The sequence below is a fragment of the Alligator mississippiensis genome, chromosome 14 (genome assembly GCF_030867095.1).
Source record: "Alligator mississippiensis isolate rAllMis1 chromosome 14, rAllMis1, whole genome shotgun sequence".
NCBI classification, from domain to species: Eukaryota; Metazoa; Chordata; order Crocodylia; family Alligatoridae; genus Alligator; species Alligator mississippiensis.
In genome coordinates, this window is record NC_081837.1 from 41977296 (window position 1) to 41997095 (window position 19800).

Consider the following 19800-nt stretch of genomic DNA (forward strand, 5'->3'; position numbering starts at 1 on the left):
GATTGCTTACAGCAGGCTTTGGATCAGGCCTTTGAGTAGGAGTCAAGCCACTTAAGAGTGGTAGAGAAGCAGGGCTGGAAGGGACCTCCAGAGGTCATCTAGTCCAACCCCTGGCCTATACAAACCATCCCATATAACCACAGTCAAAACTCTACATAAGACTGCCATCAACCCTGACACAGCATCGCCCTAACGTGCCACAGGTAAACCAGGGGAACCACAGCACGTCCACATCCTGCTTCTGTAAAACTTCTCCCTTCACTCTCAGTGCCATGGCGGCTTCTCCGCTAATACAGCCCCCTCTCCATTGCACCGACCCCATGTAATACCAGAGATGGAACACAATAAGTGATCTGCTAAAAGGCAATCATTCTTTATTGGTTGAGAATACAAAAATTTCAGGCTACTTGTCCGGCATATAGTCAGTGCCCTATTGATTAGAAAAGCTCACAGGAATCAAAGGAGTGTCACATTGATCTAAAATATTTCAAAGTTGGTTTAAGATCAGATGAAACCCTTAAGCACATTTTCAGCCCTTTGCCATCGCAGTGATCTGGTAAACTTGGAAAGACTGGTATTTGGACTATCAAAAATCAAAGACATTTTTATTGCATGAAGCTGCTAAACACCAATGCTCTTTACCCTTAAAAAAAAAAAAAAAAAGCAGCATTTTGAGAGTTCACCTCCCCAAACCAACCCAGTTTTGAACCAAAACATCCTCATTAAATCATCTCTCAATGCTGGATTAAGACATTCTTGAAGTACTAAGCGATCAAAATGCATTGAAACGTTTGTCACAGTAATAAACGGCATGGCTGGCTGATCTGGTGGCGAGTGATTATGCAGATAGTGTTGTCTTCCATCGTAAGGACTTTGTGCTTGTATCTCCTTCAGAAACAGTTGCACCAGGCCACCTTACACGTTCAGTTGCTAAGTGTTACTGCTCCTAGCAGCATGCTCCTGAGCAATGTTGTCCGTTTGAAGCAGGAACGTGCTGTAGGCAACATCAGCCTCCTCCTTAGATCCCTAAGTGAAAAAACAGGAATTGCATAACTATTTGGCAGGGGCTCAAACACAGTGATTTAGAGCTTTCCACAAAAACCAGCATAGGTAGGGAGCTGTAGACCGCAGACATATGAAGATGGAGAGAATCCCTTGCTCACACTGTTGCCCTCTAAAGAGGTTCAGAAACTTTGGGGAAGTATCTAGACTTTTGGAAACTTACAGTTCTTTGAAACACCCTTGTCCCTGCCTGCCTGCTTTATGGGTATTAACACTGGCATTAGATTTGCCTGCTTTACAGCAAAGGCCACAGACTGCTGTATTTTCCAAACTATTTTAATAAACACTTTGCCTTCTTGTACTAACTTTCATTTAAGCATAGCAGAAAAAATGTACAAGCATAGTTAATGAACAGAGGATGGAAAGGCATACTCTGTGAGAACTGTGGAATTTCATCCCTATCCGAGCTTCTCTGGGGGACCAAAATCTTCCAGGGAGGATGAAGAAGCATCTTTATTTGAGAAATGTTGGGAAGGAGTTCTTAGGAGGGAACAGAGGTTTGTCTACTGTTTTGTTTAACTGTTGCTCTCCTGGCACCATGGGTTGTTGGACTGCTTAAAGTGTTATGTTATGGGTCTTTTTAAGAGCAGCTTAAATCTGGAGACATAATAATATACAACTGTGCCCCAGAATACTACAGATAGCATCACCTCCTTTTACAGGTGGCCAAAGTCATAGCAAAGGGAAGTGGCTTGCTGGGGAACACACACAGAGTTAATGGTAAACTTTGCAATATGAGGCAGGAACACTGCCTTCTAGTCCCCCCATTTGAGCCCAGCTTCAGTAAACTATTTGATTGAAAAGGAAGGAAGCTGCTTTGCATTTGTGAGTCTCCTCACTGAGATTCAGGCTTTGAGAACAATAACATCCTGCTCCCCCTTCGAGCTCAACTGCGATCACACATCAAAGCAAGCTGGCTGCTGTTTTGTTCCTTGCCGTGATGCAGGTGCTATGCAAGGTTCAATCTCCTGTGCAAAATCTGAGCATGCCACAGCTGAGATGCATAACAGGGTGTTAACTGAGAAGGCAGAGCCCATAAATAGGGTGCATTGTGGGTTGTGGAAGCTTTTGCCACTGAAGGAAAGACTGGGGTTGTGCTAGCCTGGGAGGTATAGGACTCTATTTTAGGCTTACTTACCCTTTTTGCCTTCTTTGGCTCCTCTACGTCTTCAGTGTCAGCAGTAGTTATGAATTCTGAAAGAAGAGGCGGCATTAGGGTGCTGGGTAGGAAGGAATATAGCTCAGATCGTGATACACTCACTCATTAGCTCCTATATTAGCTACTGAGGTGCAGGGCACGTGCTCTTCTGTTTGTCAGGTTCCAGAATTCGAATAGCGCCACGCAGGAGTGGCTCCAGCATTAGAAGAGCATAACCGCTCTATCACCCTTCCCCTAATGAAATAAGAGCTGCACTGTGTCAGCATGACATAAGTTCTTTCTTGTTGGAATCGGGGGCGCTGCCTGATTTCTAGGGTAGAAGTCCTTCCCATTTCTGTAGCAGGTTTCAATTTTCTCTTTATGAAGATCATAATTGCTAGTGACTCTTGGTCTCACCTGCCATTGGTTAAATGCTGAAAGTCTGTGCTTATCATTCAACCGATGGTAAATTTAACCAAATATCAGGGCTTTGCTATCACAGACCTGGAGACTGAAGGCCCTGGCTGTAGCTGTTTGTGTTTCTGCACTGTAAGCACTTGTAGGCAGAACCTCTCCAGGAGCCACACCTTGAACCTGCTGCAGCTTATTCAGTTCACGTTTGCTGCAGTGCATAAATTAGAAGTGTATTTTTTTTATTTGTACCTCAGGGAGGGAGAAGAGGTCCCTGGGCAGCCTTTGGAGAAAGCTCTGAGCCTAGTCTTGCTCCTTCTGCTGCTTATCACATTAGCCCAGAGCTAGGCTACCTCGGCTGATTGCCTGAATGTAAGTTGGATCAAATGCCAAATTTGTTAGACTTCGTCTGTAAGGTGTTCTGAGATCCAAGGACGTAAGTTGTTAAGGGTGGTTTAGTTCAAGTTGCAATATAAAGAGAACATGTGCGTTGATAGGCAGGACTTGGGCAGTCTGGCAACTGGAGAGTCAGACCATTGGAAGGTCTTCTCTATGCCCAACAGCCTCCGTACAGAATCCACTATACATATAGTACCTCTAAGACTAGTTTCTAGACACATCACGGGTAACAGTTTTAATCAGCAACTTACCATCCGTTCCCCCAATTTGGGTCTCCTGAGTGTCTTTCATAAACCTGTTATCATTTGCTCCATGCTCTTTGGCGTTCTCAAACTCTGACATACTGATGTTAGTCCTGTAGCTTCCAACTGATACCAGGTCTGTTAGGAGAGGAGGGGACAGCATATTATTGAATGGCATGAGCTTTTCTGTTTGATAACTCCACTTGTAACCATATCCAACCCCTGGCTTTATTAAAGCACCCTGCAAAAGCTCAAGTGTTCACTGTTTCAAGCCCTGAGCTGTTTATCTGAGCCACTTGGGACCAACATTGAGGCTGAAGATAGGGTCAGTTAGTTATGTCAAGTGCTCTGCAATGCAGTCCTGTTGTTTAGGCCTGTCCTTCTGACTCTTTCACACTTTGCCAGCTGGGCTTTCCATGGAGTTCATGCTAGCTCTAACCCCCAGGGTTCAAACCCTCTGGTGGGGCAGTGTGATAGGAGCCACTGTGATCAGTGGAGGTGCTGTATGCATCATCTGCCCCAAACATCCATCTTTCCCTTACTTGAAAGATTGTTAGAGTGTGTAGGACTTACCTGATCTGTTCAGGCTCCTATATCTAAACACAGCAAAGGCCACAACCAGGATCAGGAGCACACCGCCAATACAAGCCACAACTGGGATAAGCACTTGACTTGGTCCAGAGCTAGAAAGGGAGGAATTGAGCATTAGTTACTCCCAAAAGAACACTTAATAGTGGAAAGAAATCATTCCTACATCTGCCACATTCAAAATCAAGGGAGATGGTTGCTTTTACATCACTCTCAAGACTCCAGAGTGCTTCAGAAAGCATTAGCAGAACATCTCAGCAGCTCTGCGAAGCAAGTTTATCCTTGTTTTGTAAGTGGAGCACTGAGGCACAGAGAGGTAAAATCCCTTGCTTCAAAATGGAAGGGAATGAATATAGTAGCCAAGACAAGAACGTTGGTTCCATGGTTTCCAGCCTGCTCTTCTAACTTCAAGAACCCCTGTATCCCATATTTCACGTAAAGCCTTAGGACAGTCAGTATATGGCAAGTGGCATCTTAAGAAACAATAGGTAAAAGTTTAAAAACAAAAATTGGAGCTGAGAGAGAACTAAGCATTCAGGATTTGGCTGCTTATCTCAACTTCGTGAAAAGGACCCAAAGTTATTTTATGGGCAAAATCTCCCTGGAAGACATGACACAGTTGCCCAGCACTTTGTCACTGCCTGGCATTGAACACTCAACGCCTAGAACAAGTTTCAAAATTGAATACAGAGTTGGGGAAGTCTTACTTTTATCTAAACTACTTGCCCTTCCCTAATATTTTTGAGAGAAATAGAAGCCTAAATATTGATATAAGTGGAGGGGAAAATAAAGACTACACTAACTTAAATGAGCAATACTGAAGCCAAGCATAAGAATGAAGAATAATAAGCATAAGAAGGAAGAAAGAATAATTTTGAAAATGCAGAGGTGATAATGCGCTATTATTCCTAGATCAGTTGACCAGATAGCTGTTGTAGACGGTGTTATTTTAATAAAAATATAGCCTCTTAATGTCCTATACTGCATTTCTAACCATTTACTGTCGATATTTTGAATGCTTATTAAAGTTTCTAGAGTATGATTTCACATATTCTTGTATTTATTATGAAAAATTAGTGCTACTCCTATTTCTCATCACATATGGCTGACAGAGATCACTGGGGCAGTGACTCTCCCAATCATGAATAATCAATCACCTATTTATAAAGATTCCTTAAATAAAGCAGCGGGTTTCTATGAACCTAGCCAATTGGAAATGGATTTGTCAGGTGACTTTGGTTAAAATGCAAGGTAGATCACATAATACTGGGGAATAGGATTCATCCTAGCACCCTTAATGTCCTTTGACCCCCTGTGACACATGCCTTTAAAAAACAGAACAGACTTTGAGAGACTCACCTTTTTTCAGCGTCTACTTGTACTGCTCTGTTTTCAGGAGCAGCACCACTTTCAGGAGCAGCACCGCTTCGAGTGTCTTTATTGAGATTAGTATTGCCTAGCTGTCCTTTGTCTTCAGTTTTAATGATTGCTAGGTGGATTTGAGATATTCACATTGAGTATCAGAGTGCAGGGGTGGGGGGCAGGGAGAGAGAGAGAGAATCTGTCAGCATTTTTATGCATAAATAATAGGTGACTTCATCAAAATGTGACTAAGCTTGATTTTTCAGAATATTATCATTGAGATTTGGTATGGCTTTGACTTGTTCAGGGATTTAAATGAAACTTTTACCCAATGGCCACATGTGATAATCTTGGCACTCTTCCTAAAGACAAATATAAATATATTCTTTTCAAGTTCCATTTACTCGTTGCACTTCATTAGGTGAGGGCAGTGAAACCAGACTTCCCCTTTTACTTCTAGAGCATTTCATTTTTGAGTAGTGTGCATTAACACGTGAAAATCAGGTTTGGGCTTTCCTGTATATTCCTAACACCCCCTCCAAAAGAACAAGACCTCTGACCCCCTGCGACCTTTCCCTCTGTGACCTTTCCTTTTAAATGTGCTCAGACAGAGTTGCAAAATAGTCCTTCATCTGTAAAACAGGGACAGCAACCATCCTTTCTTGCTCTCTTTGTTTTTTTATCTGTTCAGATTAATAGTTTTTGGAGTGTCGCTTACTATGAGCATGTACAAGCCCTAACACACCAGGCCTCTGATCATGAATATGCCTTTTAAGTGTTCTTGTAAAACATATATAAATAGTAGCAGCATCAGTGGCAATTATTATTAAAAGAGGACTAAAGTGTGGAAGGGGTGTAAAAGTATAATCTGGAAGTGGAGGAGGCGCAGGACCCACTGATAAATTGTAGGAATATAGTAAGGTCTGAGCAACTGGGTAAACAGAGGCTTGTTCGTTCAACATGGAGGAGTTTACGTTCTGAAATGGTGTAGCCTAGAGTTTGCAATCACTCTTTCTCGAGGGAAAGACATCATTATTGGGGAGCATTTGTAGCTGCACAGAAATGCTCGCCTGGTTTTTTTCTTGCGAAGTCCGTAGTAGAGCTCACCTCCATTTACTTTCACGTTCACCGCCATCGTTTCCCCATAGTGACCATTGTGGCTCACTCCACACCAATACCACCCCTGGTCTGCTTGTGACACGTGGTCAAATTTGAGGACAACGGTTCTGTTGTCCTGGTTGCAGTCAACAACACGGCCGGTTTGGTTTTGATCATACGAGACAAGAGACTGGCAGCCGTTATTACTCCACTTGCACCAATATTTCTGAAAGGAATAGTATTTGCACGGATAAGAGCAACTTAGAGTAAGGGGTTCACCAATCACTGCACTGACTTCCTTCTCTCCCGTTAAACCAGAAGTCCCTGTTGGAGAGAGAACACAAATGAGGCTGTTAATGACTCGCACAATTGAAACCTGGTACCAACAAAGCATGAATAAGCCTGAATAACCATCTGAAGACTCTTTCCATGAGAGGAAACACTTTACTTTGCTCTCATAACTTTAAAGATCATGTATAGACACTCTTATGGCCTTGCCGAGTTTTTGTAAGGCACACAAGAGATTTCTGTTAGGAAAACTTGAAAATTGCTAAAAACTTTGGTAGAAAAGCAGTGAAAACTTTTTTTGGGGGGGCGGGGCGTGGGAAAATGTTTCAAACACTTTCAAAAGCTTCAGTTGAAAAATCATAACAACCCTCCGCACTCAAACGTATACCTTTTTAAATGTTAAAGCATCGCCCATTCAACTTAAGAAGCTACGAATGAGAAAAGAACTCTCTCCTCAAAAAAAGATACAGCTCTGCTCTTTGCTCTGGGATTAAGAATGGATGAAATGCCTTGTATGCCTTTTGCTGGCAGAGAGATGAATCACTAACACACAGTCTCATACCATTTAAAACCTTCAGCTCCTTTGACGCTTTCCTTTCCTTATCTCCAGCTGTCATACACCAGTAATATCCTGCATCGTCATCTTTCAACTGGTTCATTATTATGGTGAACGTTCCATTTTTCGGATTATCGTACATGGTTATCAGTCCTTCGTATGCTTCTGCGACAAAGCCATCGCTCCTTATTAACTCAGTGCATCCATGTTTCCTCCATTTGCACCAGTACTTGAGTGAGTACTTCCCTCGTGGATCATATTGGCATTCAGCAGCTACAGAACCACCTCTGACTCCTTTTATTACACGTGGCCCCTGGGAGACAGATGTTCCTGGAGGAACAAAGGGCAATGCATGCAGTTAGAGTCACCCTGAGATGATATTCATTGTGGTGTGGGCTTGGCTGTGTTAAAACATTTTAAAATGAAGTTAATTGCAGCAATATAAAGGACAAACTGAACAGTCACAACACAGATAGCCAGAGTGCAAATATAGCACCCTTTTGCAGCCTTGGCGGCTTTCTTCCTGACATCAGGACATTTTAGAGCTCACCCTCAGGCTTCAATTTGTACTTGTAGGGATCCTTGCAGGACACCAGTAGGTATTGAAGTTCTCCACGGAGCTGTCTCTAACAAGGACACCAGCTATATTGACTTTCTTCTTATTACTTAATTTTTAACATGACTGATAGATGAGAAATATGGTGACTGCACTTGAAAGCCAAGCACATAATAGAAGATCAAGATACCCTGAAGTTTGGAGAGGGTATCTCTGCACAGCAAATCAAATGGTAACAGATATATGGACCCCAAGAGGAGTGGCAGTAGTTGGGCAAAGAAATACCCTTTGGCTTATCGGCTCTGACATTTGCTTTTTGAACTTGTCCTTTGGAAGCTGATCCCAAATGAAGGACTGAGGCAAACCTGCAACGGGCAGATCACCCACATGCAGTAGTGTCGTAAAGGGAGCCGTGGAAACCCCTAATAGGAGACATTTAAAACAAGACTGGGCAAAGGGAGTGATCTTAGGATTGTGAAGGGAATAGGGTGTATGTGGGATCAAATGAGTCTTCTCTAAAGTCCTTACACAGTATTTCTAAGGATTGCTTAGAGATGTGGCATATTTACTTGGTCCAAAAATGTATTTTGTTCCCATCCCTCCACTTCCCCACTACAAATCAGTATTGAAAATAGGTAGTAAGATGGTTTGAGCAGGGATTTGCTCCTTGCTATATGAATGCCTGAGTAAAATAGCAAATGGGTGAACAGCGCTTAATTTTTTGTCTGTAAAGTTAACGGTCATGAATGAGTTTTTAAAGAGAAGGAAAGGGTGAAAGGACTGGGCTTGTTTAGTGTGGGGATGAGAAGACCTCAGGGTGGTTAAAAGTAGAAGACTGATGATTGATAGACTATTCTCCGGGCCTGCAGGAAACAGGACAAGGAGTGATGGAAATCGCAGCGAGGGAAATTTAGGTTGGATGTTAGGAAAATCTTTCTCGCTATAAGGGTGGCCAAGCATTGAAGCAAGCAACTCAGAGAGGCTGGGGAATCTCTGTTTGGAAGTCTGTAAGAGCAGGTTACACCAACACTTGTATAAAGTAGTTTAAATGGGAATAACCCTGCCTTGAGCAGGGAGTTGGACCAGATGACCTCCTGCAGTCCCTTCCAGCCCAACTTTTCCATGGTTCTTTAAACACGAAGAAAAATAGAATATGAGACTGTTGGGAATGGCTGAAATAATATACAGACCCTCTTCAACACTTACCTACATAGACATGTAAATCCAGTTCCTGGCTTTCTCCCCCGTAGTTCCCAACACCACACAAATAGGTTCCTGAATCTTCTGGCTTCAGGTAGCCTATAATGATGCTGAATGACCCTGCAGTTTGCTGATTGGTGAGCAGCGTTCTCCCTTTGTAAGGTTCACCGACATTTCCGTATGTGTCGATCACAGGAGAGCAGCCCGTTTTCCCCATCTTGCACAAGTATTTCCTGGCGCTAGCGTGTTGCTCACCAAACTCACAGCCCATGGTCACAGAACCTCCCTCCTCAGCGTAGAAGAGTTGGGCTTCACTAGGCACAGGTGAGTTTTCTGTGTGAATGAGAAATCAGTCAGCAGCTGGTACCCATGTGGACTGCACTTACCACACTGTTCTAGGCCTTGCTTTATCACGCGGCAGTATTACTGTAGCATGGTCTGCCGTGCTTTCCAGTGCTACCCCAGACCTTGCTACAGTATAGGATATCTCGCTGAACTGTACTCCTGCACACATCGTTGTGTCTTTCCATACTAGCCTACCTAAATAGCACCATTCTGCACCATGCCACCCCATGCTTTGCTGTGCCCGCTGCAGAACACCCTGCTATCATTCTGCTGTAATCTCTAAGCTGACAGGCACTGTAGAAGGAATGATTTTCTGACTACAGTTTTAGAAAAGGAAAAATAATGATTTCAAACAGCCTGGAGGCCACAGTACCTTGAATCACATTCACTTTGACTCTGAAGTTGAGTCCCTTATAACTCAAACCAATGCCGCATTTATAAGAGCCCATATCTTTCTGTTCCAGGTCAGACATGGTCATGACGAAGATGCCTTGCTCGGGGTAGTTGGTGAGGTTCGCTCTGTCTTCATATCCACGAGCCACATAGCCATTGGAAGAAACTACTGTCTCGCATTGCCTTGTTGATTCTTTGCACCAGTACTTCCTGTCGTGCTTGTTTACAGAGGTGTCAGGGTAGAAGCACTGCACAGTAACCGATCCTCCAGTCACTCCAGTCACACTCCTTGGTCCAAATATGGAACTTTTAACTGGCAAAAGGAAACACATATTGCATGATAACCGCTGCAAGTAAAGTCATTTCATTGTTATATTATGCACCTACTCGCCTCAGCTGACATGGGCGCCCCACAGAGCTAGGAAAGCAGTTGCAAACATATAGAAAGAAGCCATTTCTGTCCAGAAAAGCTGACAGTCAAAGTTGGCAAGACTGAGAAAGGAAGGATTAAATGACTTGTCCAAGGCCAAATATAGAACCTGTGGCAGAGCCAGAAAGTAAACACGGCTCTTTTGCTTGCTAGCCTAGTACCTTCACTGGTCTTCTTTCTGTAAGATGAGTGGGGCACCAGAGTAACAGTTGCTTGTGATGGTCAAACTGGTTTACATAAAGGCACAAGCAAGTCAAATCTTTACTTTGCCTTTTGCAGTTTGTTTCTTTGGGAGTTTTTCCCCTACTCGCCTTGCTTTTTCACTTTTCACCTTGTGACCTTGGCATGGTCAGACACAGAGACTGCATAGCTGGAAGGGCAGTCCCTGCTGTCATAACTCTTCCAAGCAAGGCTCAAGCTAGAATCTAGCTGAAGTTCACAGGCGCGCCAAGGGAACAACTTCTTAATAATGGTTTCACCTGCTAATTTGGTTGCAAAACCCAGAACTTCGGTCAGGTTTCATTCAAAGGTTAACTGAGGTTTAAGCATCTTTTGGGACCTTCTGTAGTCTCGTGTTGGGAGAGAGCCTGGGGTTGATTTTCCATTTAAGGGGCACGAGGCTAAACTTGAAGGGTATTTTGGGCCAATGCCTATCGATACACGACTGGCTACGTTTTGCGTTGGGATTTCAAGTCCTCTTGAATCCCAGATTTGAAATGAAACCCAGTGTATGGGGCCGAAACAGTGAAATGGCACAAAGTTTTCTGTGAATTTCAGGGCCCAAACTGTTGGGTGTCACTTAATTAAATTCCTAAGAGACGTCAGTCCTAGTTCCACCCCGAAGAGATGAGGATCCACAGATAGGAAAACCAAAAGGTCTGACGCAGCAGCTGAATGGACTTCATGCTGAATGAATGCTTTGCAAGGCTAACGCTGAGACGTCAGCGTGGGTTATGGAGAGCGTGGGTTTATGGTTCTAGCTAAGTGTCCAGTGTGCTCCACTTCCAGGTATTGCTAATGTACATCCTTGCAACGGCTGCTGATGCTAAATGTGACACAACTCAGCCACTTCTAATGTACTGCCCACTTGTTTAGCTACTTACCTATTAGAGACTCAGTCCGGACGAAGGAGAGCAAGAAGATGAACACTAGGAAAGTCATTTTTCTTTCATGCAGGGCAGAAATCTGTAAACAACCACATTCAGGAAGTTACATTTGACTTAGTTGGATCATTAACATTTATTTTTTAAAGGAACCACTTGTTGAACCTATGCATGTTACAGACACCATGAGTCCTCAGCTAAACCACAGGCCTGGAGTCCATCAAGTGTCACCAAAAACAGACGTGCCGGCCCACTTGAACCTAAGGGAAATGCAACATTAAAATAGTGCGAGGTGGTGTTCGGAGCAGTGGAAGGGGACTTGGGGTACCTGTTCTTGGCTCCACTGTTAAGTCCTTTTGTAACCTGCTGATAGGTCACCTAATGTACCAGACCCCAGTTTTCCCCTCTTTGAAATGGGGATAACAATTTTTACCAACCGCCCAGCCAGGATTGTTGCAATTACTGTCTATAAGGTGTTTTTTCCCCCCCTACTATTATCAATAGATAAATTCCCAGTATTGTGTAGACTGGTTTAGGAAGGTCTGATTCAGCCCAGTAGAGGGCGGTGCGGGCATGCAGAAAGGACCGTCCAGCGCCCGCTCTCTCCTGCTGCACAATCGTATTTGGGAACGATCCGCTCTGGGCAGCCTTGGCGCATGCTTTATCACTGGAGTGAATTGACTCATTGCAGAAGAAGCGTGCTGTAGATCTTTTCCCAGCCCAAGGTTCCCCCTGCACACGAGTGAAGGGGCTTGCTCCGGGGAACTAATCGTGGATCACACAATTTCACATTCGGATGTTAATTTTTTTGGACGCTAGGTGCAATCTTCGTCTGGAAAACAGATTTACATGGTGGCTTCCCCTGTTCTCCATGTGGGCAGTGCCTTTACAATAGCTATCACTTGCTTATTTATCCCACATATAAAAAACAACGGTTGCATATTGGTAAAAACTGCCAGTAGTTATAAAGCAGGGTCTCGATTTTTGTCATGGAAGCCTCCAGCACTGAAATATTGGGCTTCCCATTGCCTTATGTCCCTCCTATTCTTGTAGTCATTTTGTTATACAGACCACCTGCAATCCTGGCCACTTTTACTGTGCAGAAGAGTATTAGCATCAAGCAGTTGTTTCATTTGCAATGAGGGATAGGCCTGCCCCACACTTTCAATATTCAAAATCCATAATAAAAGCAGGATCCCTCTTTCCTGCTGGCATCAAGGCTTCTTATAAGTTGAACTGAAACCTACATCCAAAACAGCTCAGAAATCTGGTGATCATTAGAGCCAGCCTGAGATCTCTGCACCCTTGGCCGAGATCTTGCAAGTTTGGCCCGCCGGAGAACTAAAGCCCTGCTCAAGAGCTTAGGATCTTGGCTTTTCCTTTCTGCCTTTTAACACCGTTCACTCAGTGGAAGGAAAGAGTGTGCACTTGACATCTCAGCACCTGCCAAAACCACTCCTTAAAGACCTGTTCCCGTAGCTGCAAGTTCCTGGTCTGAGGCGCTGTTTGATTTCTGATCTTTGCTCCTTTGCTTTTCAATCAGACGTGCAGCTCAAAGCATAACAACCAATTCCCTTCTCCTCCACACTCCCTTTTATTTTATTTCATTTTACTTTATTTTATTTTATTGCCCTTAACATCTCTTGAAGGCAATTAGAGACGCAGGATAAACCATGACAAACATGGGGACAGATTTTGCGACATGCGGCCACCCGCAGGGTCAAATATTTCTGAGCCTCCCAATGGCTTGGACTCAGGATTGAATGACAGCCTGAAGGGAGCTGGGGTTCTTAAGTCTTTAAACCCATTTTCCCGTCCCCAAATTGAACGCACTGGATGGCCGGGGCATGCACAGGTATGAGGAGTGTGCATGTGTGCAGGTATCTGCTATGCACAATCATTGACCCATCCGGTGATCCCAGGTTTCAGCGAGTAAGAAGGATGCCAAGAAAAGTTTTATGCAAACAGCCAGCGGGGTTTGTTTTCTGTGTATCAATTGACAAGATTTATTTTATACAGGGTAATTCCCAGCAGAGAAAAGGGCTTTTATTTCCTTGTAGAAATGAAAGGTGTTCTGTTGTGCTTTCTTCTTCCTGCTGTAATATCTAATTGCTCAAGGGCTACTTGACTGTGGCTAATAATTAACTCCTGCAGCAAGAAAAATGCCCTTCAATAGCTATCCCAGAAGAATCCAGTAAGATAAACATGACCCGCTTGACTGTAGAAAGCCAATGACACAACACAAAAGAAAGACCCTGCTGCTTCCAGCAGTTACAGCATCTTTTTGCAGCTGGCCTAGGAGGCCTTGTACTTCTCTTGCCCGGGAGAAGTGGGGAAAAGCTGGGACCTCTGATCATCCTTTTTCTTTCTTTGCCAAAAAGATTAGAGAACCCAAAGGAGATGAAACGAGTAGGGGATGAAAAACCCGGGGCATCACCAGCTAGATGGACTCCATCACAGTCCACTGTTCTGGGCTTTTTTTATTGTAGACATTTGTTAGGTAGCAAAGGAGCATCAATAACTGTGTGTGAATTGCTTGCAATAAAGCTGTGCCCTGACATGAGGGACAAGAGCGTTGATGTAATTTTGTGGTTTGCATGCCTCTGCTGTGCTAATTGCCTCTCATCATCTGTGTGTGTACTGGGGCTTTCCAGGACCTGTATGTGCATGCTTGTACATGCAAGCACATTTATTATGACTGAAACAACCGCTGCATGACTCTGTCAAGTCCTATCACTGACTTATTCCTATCTCTTCACCACAATTACTGTTATATATAGAGAAAACTTCCCCACGTAACAAGTCCAAGCAGGTACAATTATCCAATGCGTAAATCCGCTTTCTGTCCAGAGCCTCCATCGTAAGAGCAAAGACTGATCCTTAGACTTAACGTTACTGGAAAGCCCCTCTTCTGCTGTTCCTCACATGCCATACCCAGGAGTGAAGCCATTTCCCAGGTTGGGACATATGACATAAGAAGAGTTTGCTGCTAAGTTTGCACTATCCAGGACCAGCCAGGCTGCTGGAAGAGATTTTTCTCAGTCCTCTGTTGCTGAAAGGTCTCTTGCTGGTGGATTTGCTGCCTGTGATGCAAGTAAGACTGAACTTCAGAGCACCGGAGAAAGGAAGCTATCACAGCACTGGTTTGAAGGGGAGAGTAAGTACAACTGAAATGGGCTAAACTTGCCTGCTTGTGCAGAGCAGGGGCTCTCAAACAGGGGGAGGGTGAGAAGGTGAGGCAGCAAGGATGCTGCAGGTGGGACCCAAGAGGGCTGAATCATGGGGGAAAGCTGTCTATGTGGTGCATTCAGGATGTGAGAGAGTGGGTGTATAATAACCCTGGTGCAGGTTTGCTTCAGGACACAGAGTAGCCTCTGACAATCAGAATACACCTTTGTGCTTGCGGGGTGGGGGGAGAGGGCAAATCTTAGACAGGGTTTTGCCATTTGAAAGCCAGTCCATGTGTGCTGGACTTGCGTTATAGGTATAGACTGGTTTTGTGTGCCTAATTTGTGTTCTGTTGTGGTTTCCAATCAGGCTCACTTATACCGGTAAAAGTGTAATGTCTGTACCTGGCCTGACTGTGTTTGTGTGCTGCTGCCGTTGTTGGGACAGCGCTTTGACCAAAGCCAGCCTGAGGCAACACCTGCATCAACAGCTCACTACAGTGAATGCAGGAAACGGTGACGGAGGACACCGAAAAGGGTCTGTCAAGTGAGGTGTGTTTCTGCCCATAATGTACCTTGCAGCTCAACAGCAAAGAGAATTTTTCTATCCAGGTTTGTCAGGAGAGCAAGAGGAGAAAGAGCCTTCCCCTACTAATAAATATTGTGGGGTTGTGGTGCTGGTGGTGGTGGGGAAATCTTTACCCCTTTGCAGTCAAGAGTAAAGCTGTCTTTGACCTGGCAGGAGGCTGCAGGGGGATAACCTGACATGGGGGACTTTTCTGCCGACCCTCTCACTAGCGCTTGGCTAATCCCTTCTAAAAGCTGCCGGGGGAAGCTGAGCTGGATTGCCCTATTTGAAATGAACTATGCATGCCCCCTGGCAGTAGCCATGCTTGCCCCTGGCATCCCAGAGTCTCGGGACCCTGCGCAAGCATCGATCGTTGGGTTAATTCTGAGCATGATTGTGGTGGGTGGAAGGTGACAGGTGGAGCTGGGCAACTCGCTGCATTTTTCCAGTTCCATTTCCTCCTCCTTGCACCTATGCAGATAAATGGCTTCTTCTGCATGTTCCTGGCTGTTCGCAGATCAAGAATGGCACAACCTAGGGGAAGCAGGACAGCTCAAGGGACTGTTTGAGAGAGCGAGAGTGCTTTATTAGTTCAAACACCTGACAGGCTGAGACTGGCCCAAAGTCACTAGCTGTCATCGTGGGCTCCATCTGTAGCTGGTGAAGTGCTTCCACCCTCCACGATAGCCTCTGCTGTGGACAGTTCCAGGCCTGAAACGGCGCCTGAGACGGAGCCATGCTGTCACTCACTGAAGGGCTCATTCTAGGCCAATGGCTCTCAGCCTTTTTTAAACTCCAGCCCCCCTCATTGCATTAGACTTAAGGTCCCCCCCCAAAAAATGTCAGCTCTTAGCTTTTGCTCGTTTTTTCTCTGCCAAATAATAATAGAGCAATTCTTCTGTTGCAAAGAATTCCCAAAGATCACAGCAGGGCCTCTGATTCCTAATCTAACCCTGGATTCCTAATTTAAAACCTCTGGGCTTATCTTGTGAACTGTGTAGGTGTTTGCACGCTTAACAGATAAAATGCAAGGAGTGTGTGGTACCCCACAGGGTTGTTGGTTGTTGCCGTGTTGGTCTAAGGGCATAGCAGACGTGGTTCTTTGAGTAAATGTGATATTTGCTATTAGGCTACCTAAATAGTTGAAACAATTGTTCTTTGCAGTTCACACAATTCACCAGCAGACTCCCTCTATGCCTGAAGAAGGGCTTTTGTGTCTGAAAGCTTGCAAAGAACATTTCCCCCAACTTTTTAGTTGGTCTAATAAAAGCTATCGCAGCTCCCCAAAGAATTTTATATGCCTGGTACCCCACAGTACCTTTAAAAGGAACGTGTGACCCCCTGTTTGAGAATTGCTGCTGCAGATTTAATTCTGACATGCCATAGGGGTATGGTGAGAAGCCTGCACAGGCAGACTGAAGGCTCCTGTCCTCATGGCCAGCACCTTTCCCCAGCACTGAAGTCACTTGCAAGATGACATCTAAAAGCAAATGTCACTAAAATCCCAAGGGATATCTCCTTGGAGGCTGGTCAACTGCCTTGCGGTTGAAGCTAAAAAGGAACGGAATAAAACAAAAGGGTCTGTTTATCCTCAGGGCGTTGAGAGACAGCAGCGCTGCTACCACGCAGGGCTTTTCGCCCAGCTAGCACGCACACCGAGCAGGGGGAAGAAGCTGCAGTACGCACTATCAACACTGGTGACCCTTACCTGCGGTCCTCCTCCAGCCCCTGGCTGCCAGCTGGACTGCATGGGGGAATGGAGCTAGTTTGTTTTCCTAATTATTTTTGAGCTATTCCGATAAATCGTTTCAGCAAAAATGTTTCAGGAGAAACAAGGTGTGCAAGTTCCCGCAGATACGGTTCAACTCCCGGCAAATAACCAGTCTGGGGGAAACAGAAAGGGAAGCTTTAACTGCCAGAGCATGTGCGGGTATGTCCTGAGGGCTTGGAACTTGCCCTCTGCAAAGCCAAAGGGCTGCTGTCCATCAGCAAAGGTCCCTGGAAGTCAGTGGATTCAGGCTAAGTGAGTATTTGGCCAGAACTTTTTATTTTTCTTTCAAAAGCTCTCATCTGACTGTTGATTACGTAGGCTTTGATTCTGTTTTCTATCTACTGCAGTACAGCTGGGCCGTGCACCCTCACCTCAGTTCTGCATGTTTTTTTCCAAGCCCCCCAATACAGAAGCTTTGAAGCCCTGCTGGGGGTAGCTTGTTGGATCAGAAACGTTTCTCTCTCTCATACAAATGTGTACGTACCATGTCCAAGAAATGTGACTCTACCTGTGGGTACTTCAGGAATAAGCACTGGACCATGGGGTGACATAGTCCATTCAGCTCTCCCACCCAGGCCAAGCAAGAGAGTTTCTCAGAGTGTGTTTCCCATTGCTTTGGCAATGAAACACCCCACTGTTTCTACCAGCTTCATTCACGCTGGCCTTCGCTCTTCTGTCTCAGAGGTGTGTTTTAATTAGCATTCCAAACTATCCTTTATTTAATGCTCCGGGGTAATTTTTTACTACTGTCACTACCCTGAGATCACATCAGAAATCAAACAAAAAAAGAGTATGTGCAGAATTGCAACCCCAGTCCTGCCAGTCTGGTCAGAGCAAAGGATGGACAAATGCCATCATGAGGAGGATATGAGTCATTCTTGTTAAATAGATCTGGCTATCGGTGTGAAACCTGCCTTATAATGGCCTGTGACTTACCTCTCTGTGTTCCTGTTTTCCTTGGATTAGACTGAACTTTGTTCTAACTTTCAAGAAGGCTAAAAGTTGCTTACTTCTTTACACGTGAAAGACTGATCCCTTCCTGATCACTTTAGGGGTAAGGATTTGGACTGCAGTCAGGTTAGAATTACTTAGTGTTAAAAGGCATGGGATGTGTATTAGTGGAGATACAGGGGCAATTCTTGTGAGGGGTCTCATTACGGCCAGTGCACAGTGAGTTGCTCTGTCCTTTTGCATGTTCCCACTGGAGACCCGTCTCAGTGAATCACCTTTAATCCAAACGAACTGTTACACTTGCAGGAAACACTCTACAGGAATCTTCAGGACACGATCGGTCCTAATGATTGCCCACGTCGGTGATTTGATATGGCGGTGGTGCGCAGAAGTCCTATTCAAGGAGGATCTCCTGTCTTAGGTATGGTACAAACACAAAGCAGGAAGGGCACTTCTAGCACAGAAAAGCCAATCTACCTTGGTTTCAAAACCATGCTTGTACTGTCTGAAAAACCTGTAAGAACAGCTCTAGGAAAGGGATCTTTTTGCACCAGATCTCTCACTGATCTATTAGCAACCACCTCCGCCCCCCCGCCCAGTAATTATCCTCATTAAAGAATTAGTGACCAGTCTGTGCCACTAATACCACAGGTGCTATCTGTGGGGCAATTCAAGCACCTACGCCCAAAGTTTTTGACTCTCAGCAAGACCTATGTTTACTAGGAACTGAAGCTTGGTGCATGACGAGTGTCTCTCTCGGGGTGCAATCTGCAGTGCTGGGTCTTTCTGGATTACAGGTGCGTGTAAAGCGACTGAAGATGCTTCAATACCCCCAGTCCAGCTACCTCACTCTGTGTATCATAGTGTGCAAGGTCTCTGGGACTCCAGTAACTGCTCCGGGCTGAATTCCCATGCATCGCTGGGCTGTAGTCGCAGGAAATGCCAGGTTGACACTTCTTCTGTGCTACAATAAAGTACATGTAGCCGGTGGGGACAACAATGTGAGGAGGTGCTTGTGGAAAGCTGCCAAGCCCCTCTTAACAGCGTGGATGCAGACTAGGAGGTGGTCCTGCTCAACACACCTGCATGGAGATGCAAGGTGTTTCTGTGGCTAGAGCAGGGGATTGGTGTCAGGACTCCTGTTGTCTCTCATCGCTGTCACTAACCTCCACTAAGATACACTTAAGTCCCTCAACATCCCTGGAAGAATAACACATGCTCAGGGCTTGTCTGCATGAAGAAGTTAGTGCACAATAGGTTTAGGTGTGAGTTTGCTGCACTAGCCCCTTTGCACTGATCCCCTGCAGAGACTCTGTGTGCAGGAGGAATGCAAAGTATCTTACTCGACTTTGGAGCGAGTTCACGTGGAGTAGCTCTAGTGGGGTTTATGCCCCAGCTTCCTTGCACAGACACAAGCATTAGGTACCAAGGTGATGAGAGCTGTGTAGATTCCTAATAGCAGAGAATGGACTCACTACAGTACAGGGGTGGAAAAGAGAAAATTCCTTTGTGGGAATCTGTCTTCGCCTTGAAACTTCTCATCTTTTTAACCTTTTTTTTCCTTTTCCTTTTGCTCAGATTGAATAAGAAACCCAGATTAAAAACCACTTCCCAGGGCTGTAGCCCAGCCTCCATCTAAACTAGCAAAACTCTGTTGATCTCAGTGGACACGCTCCAGCTGGGCCATGGTGCATCTGAGATCTGGAACCTGGTCCCGAACTTAAACAAATCAGGGGTACTCAATGGCTCATGTTGGAAAGGAAGAGTTCATTCCCAAGTCCCATTGACTAAGCTCAGACACTGAACCCTAAAGCAATGATATATGGCGCAGTGCAGCTAGCCTGCAGCCTGCACAGCCTCATGCAATAATCATTAATTATTGCTCTTAACAATGGCTGATGTTGAGGGAACATGACTTGATCACTGAAGCATTGAAAATGCAGTATGCAGCTGGTGATTTTATGATTTTGGGAAAGCACGGTTTAAAATAACCTTTTGTCACGTTGGCCACATTTACCAGAAAGCGAATAAAGATCATCACTTCCTTGTGAGGGGCTAAGCCTTTGCGGTAATCCAGTTGGAACCATTTGTATTTGATCCACATTGCTGACTCGGGTGAATCAGAAAGTGGCACAAGTGACTGTAGTCAGCCCCACAGATAAGAAAGGAGCT

General features: G+C 44.9%; 1 protein-coding gene and 1 long non-coding RNA gene across 2 annotated transcripts in view; one reads left to right on the forward strand and one right to left on the reverse strand.

Moving 5' to 3' along the window:
- Positions 1–349: 349 nt before the first annotated feature.
- The window catches only part of PIGR (polymeric immunoglobulin receptor), a 43836-nt gene continuing 24385 nt past the window's right edge, over positions 350–19800 (reverse strand). Inside the window, exons 11-20 of the mRNA XM_059717569.1 lie at positions 11172–11253; positions 9619–9951; positions 8907–9233; positions 7151–7474; positions 6310–6624; positions 5200–5329; positions 3826–3935; positions 3262–3390; positions 2201–2256; positions 350–1026 (exon numbers count right to left, since the gene is read on the reverse strand). Of these exons, the coding sequence (XP_059573552.1) occupies positions 931–1026; positions 2201–2256; positions 3262–3390; positions 3826–3935; positions 5200–5329; positions 6310–6624; positions 7151–7474; positions 8907–9233; positions 9619–9951; positions 11172–11253 (1902 nt within the window). The 3' untranslated portion in view covers positions 350–930. The remainder of the gene's footprint in view (positions 1027–2200; positions 2257–3261; positions 3391–3825; positions 3936–5199; positions 5330–6309; positions 6625–7150; positions 7475–8906; positions 9234–9618; positions 9952–11171; positions 11254–19800) is intronic.
- On the forward strand, positions 13969–18219 carry LOC109280581 (uncharacterized). The gene is made up of 3 exons (XR_002086960.2): positions 13969–14328; positions 14709–14890; positions 17935–18219. It is a non-coding gene; the product is annotated as an uncharacterized LOC109280581 (long non-coding RNA).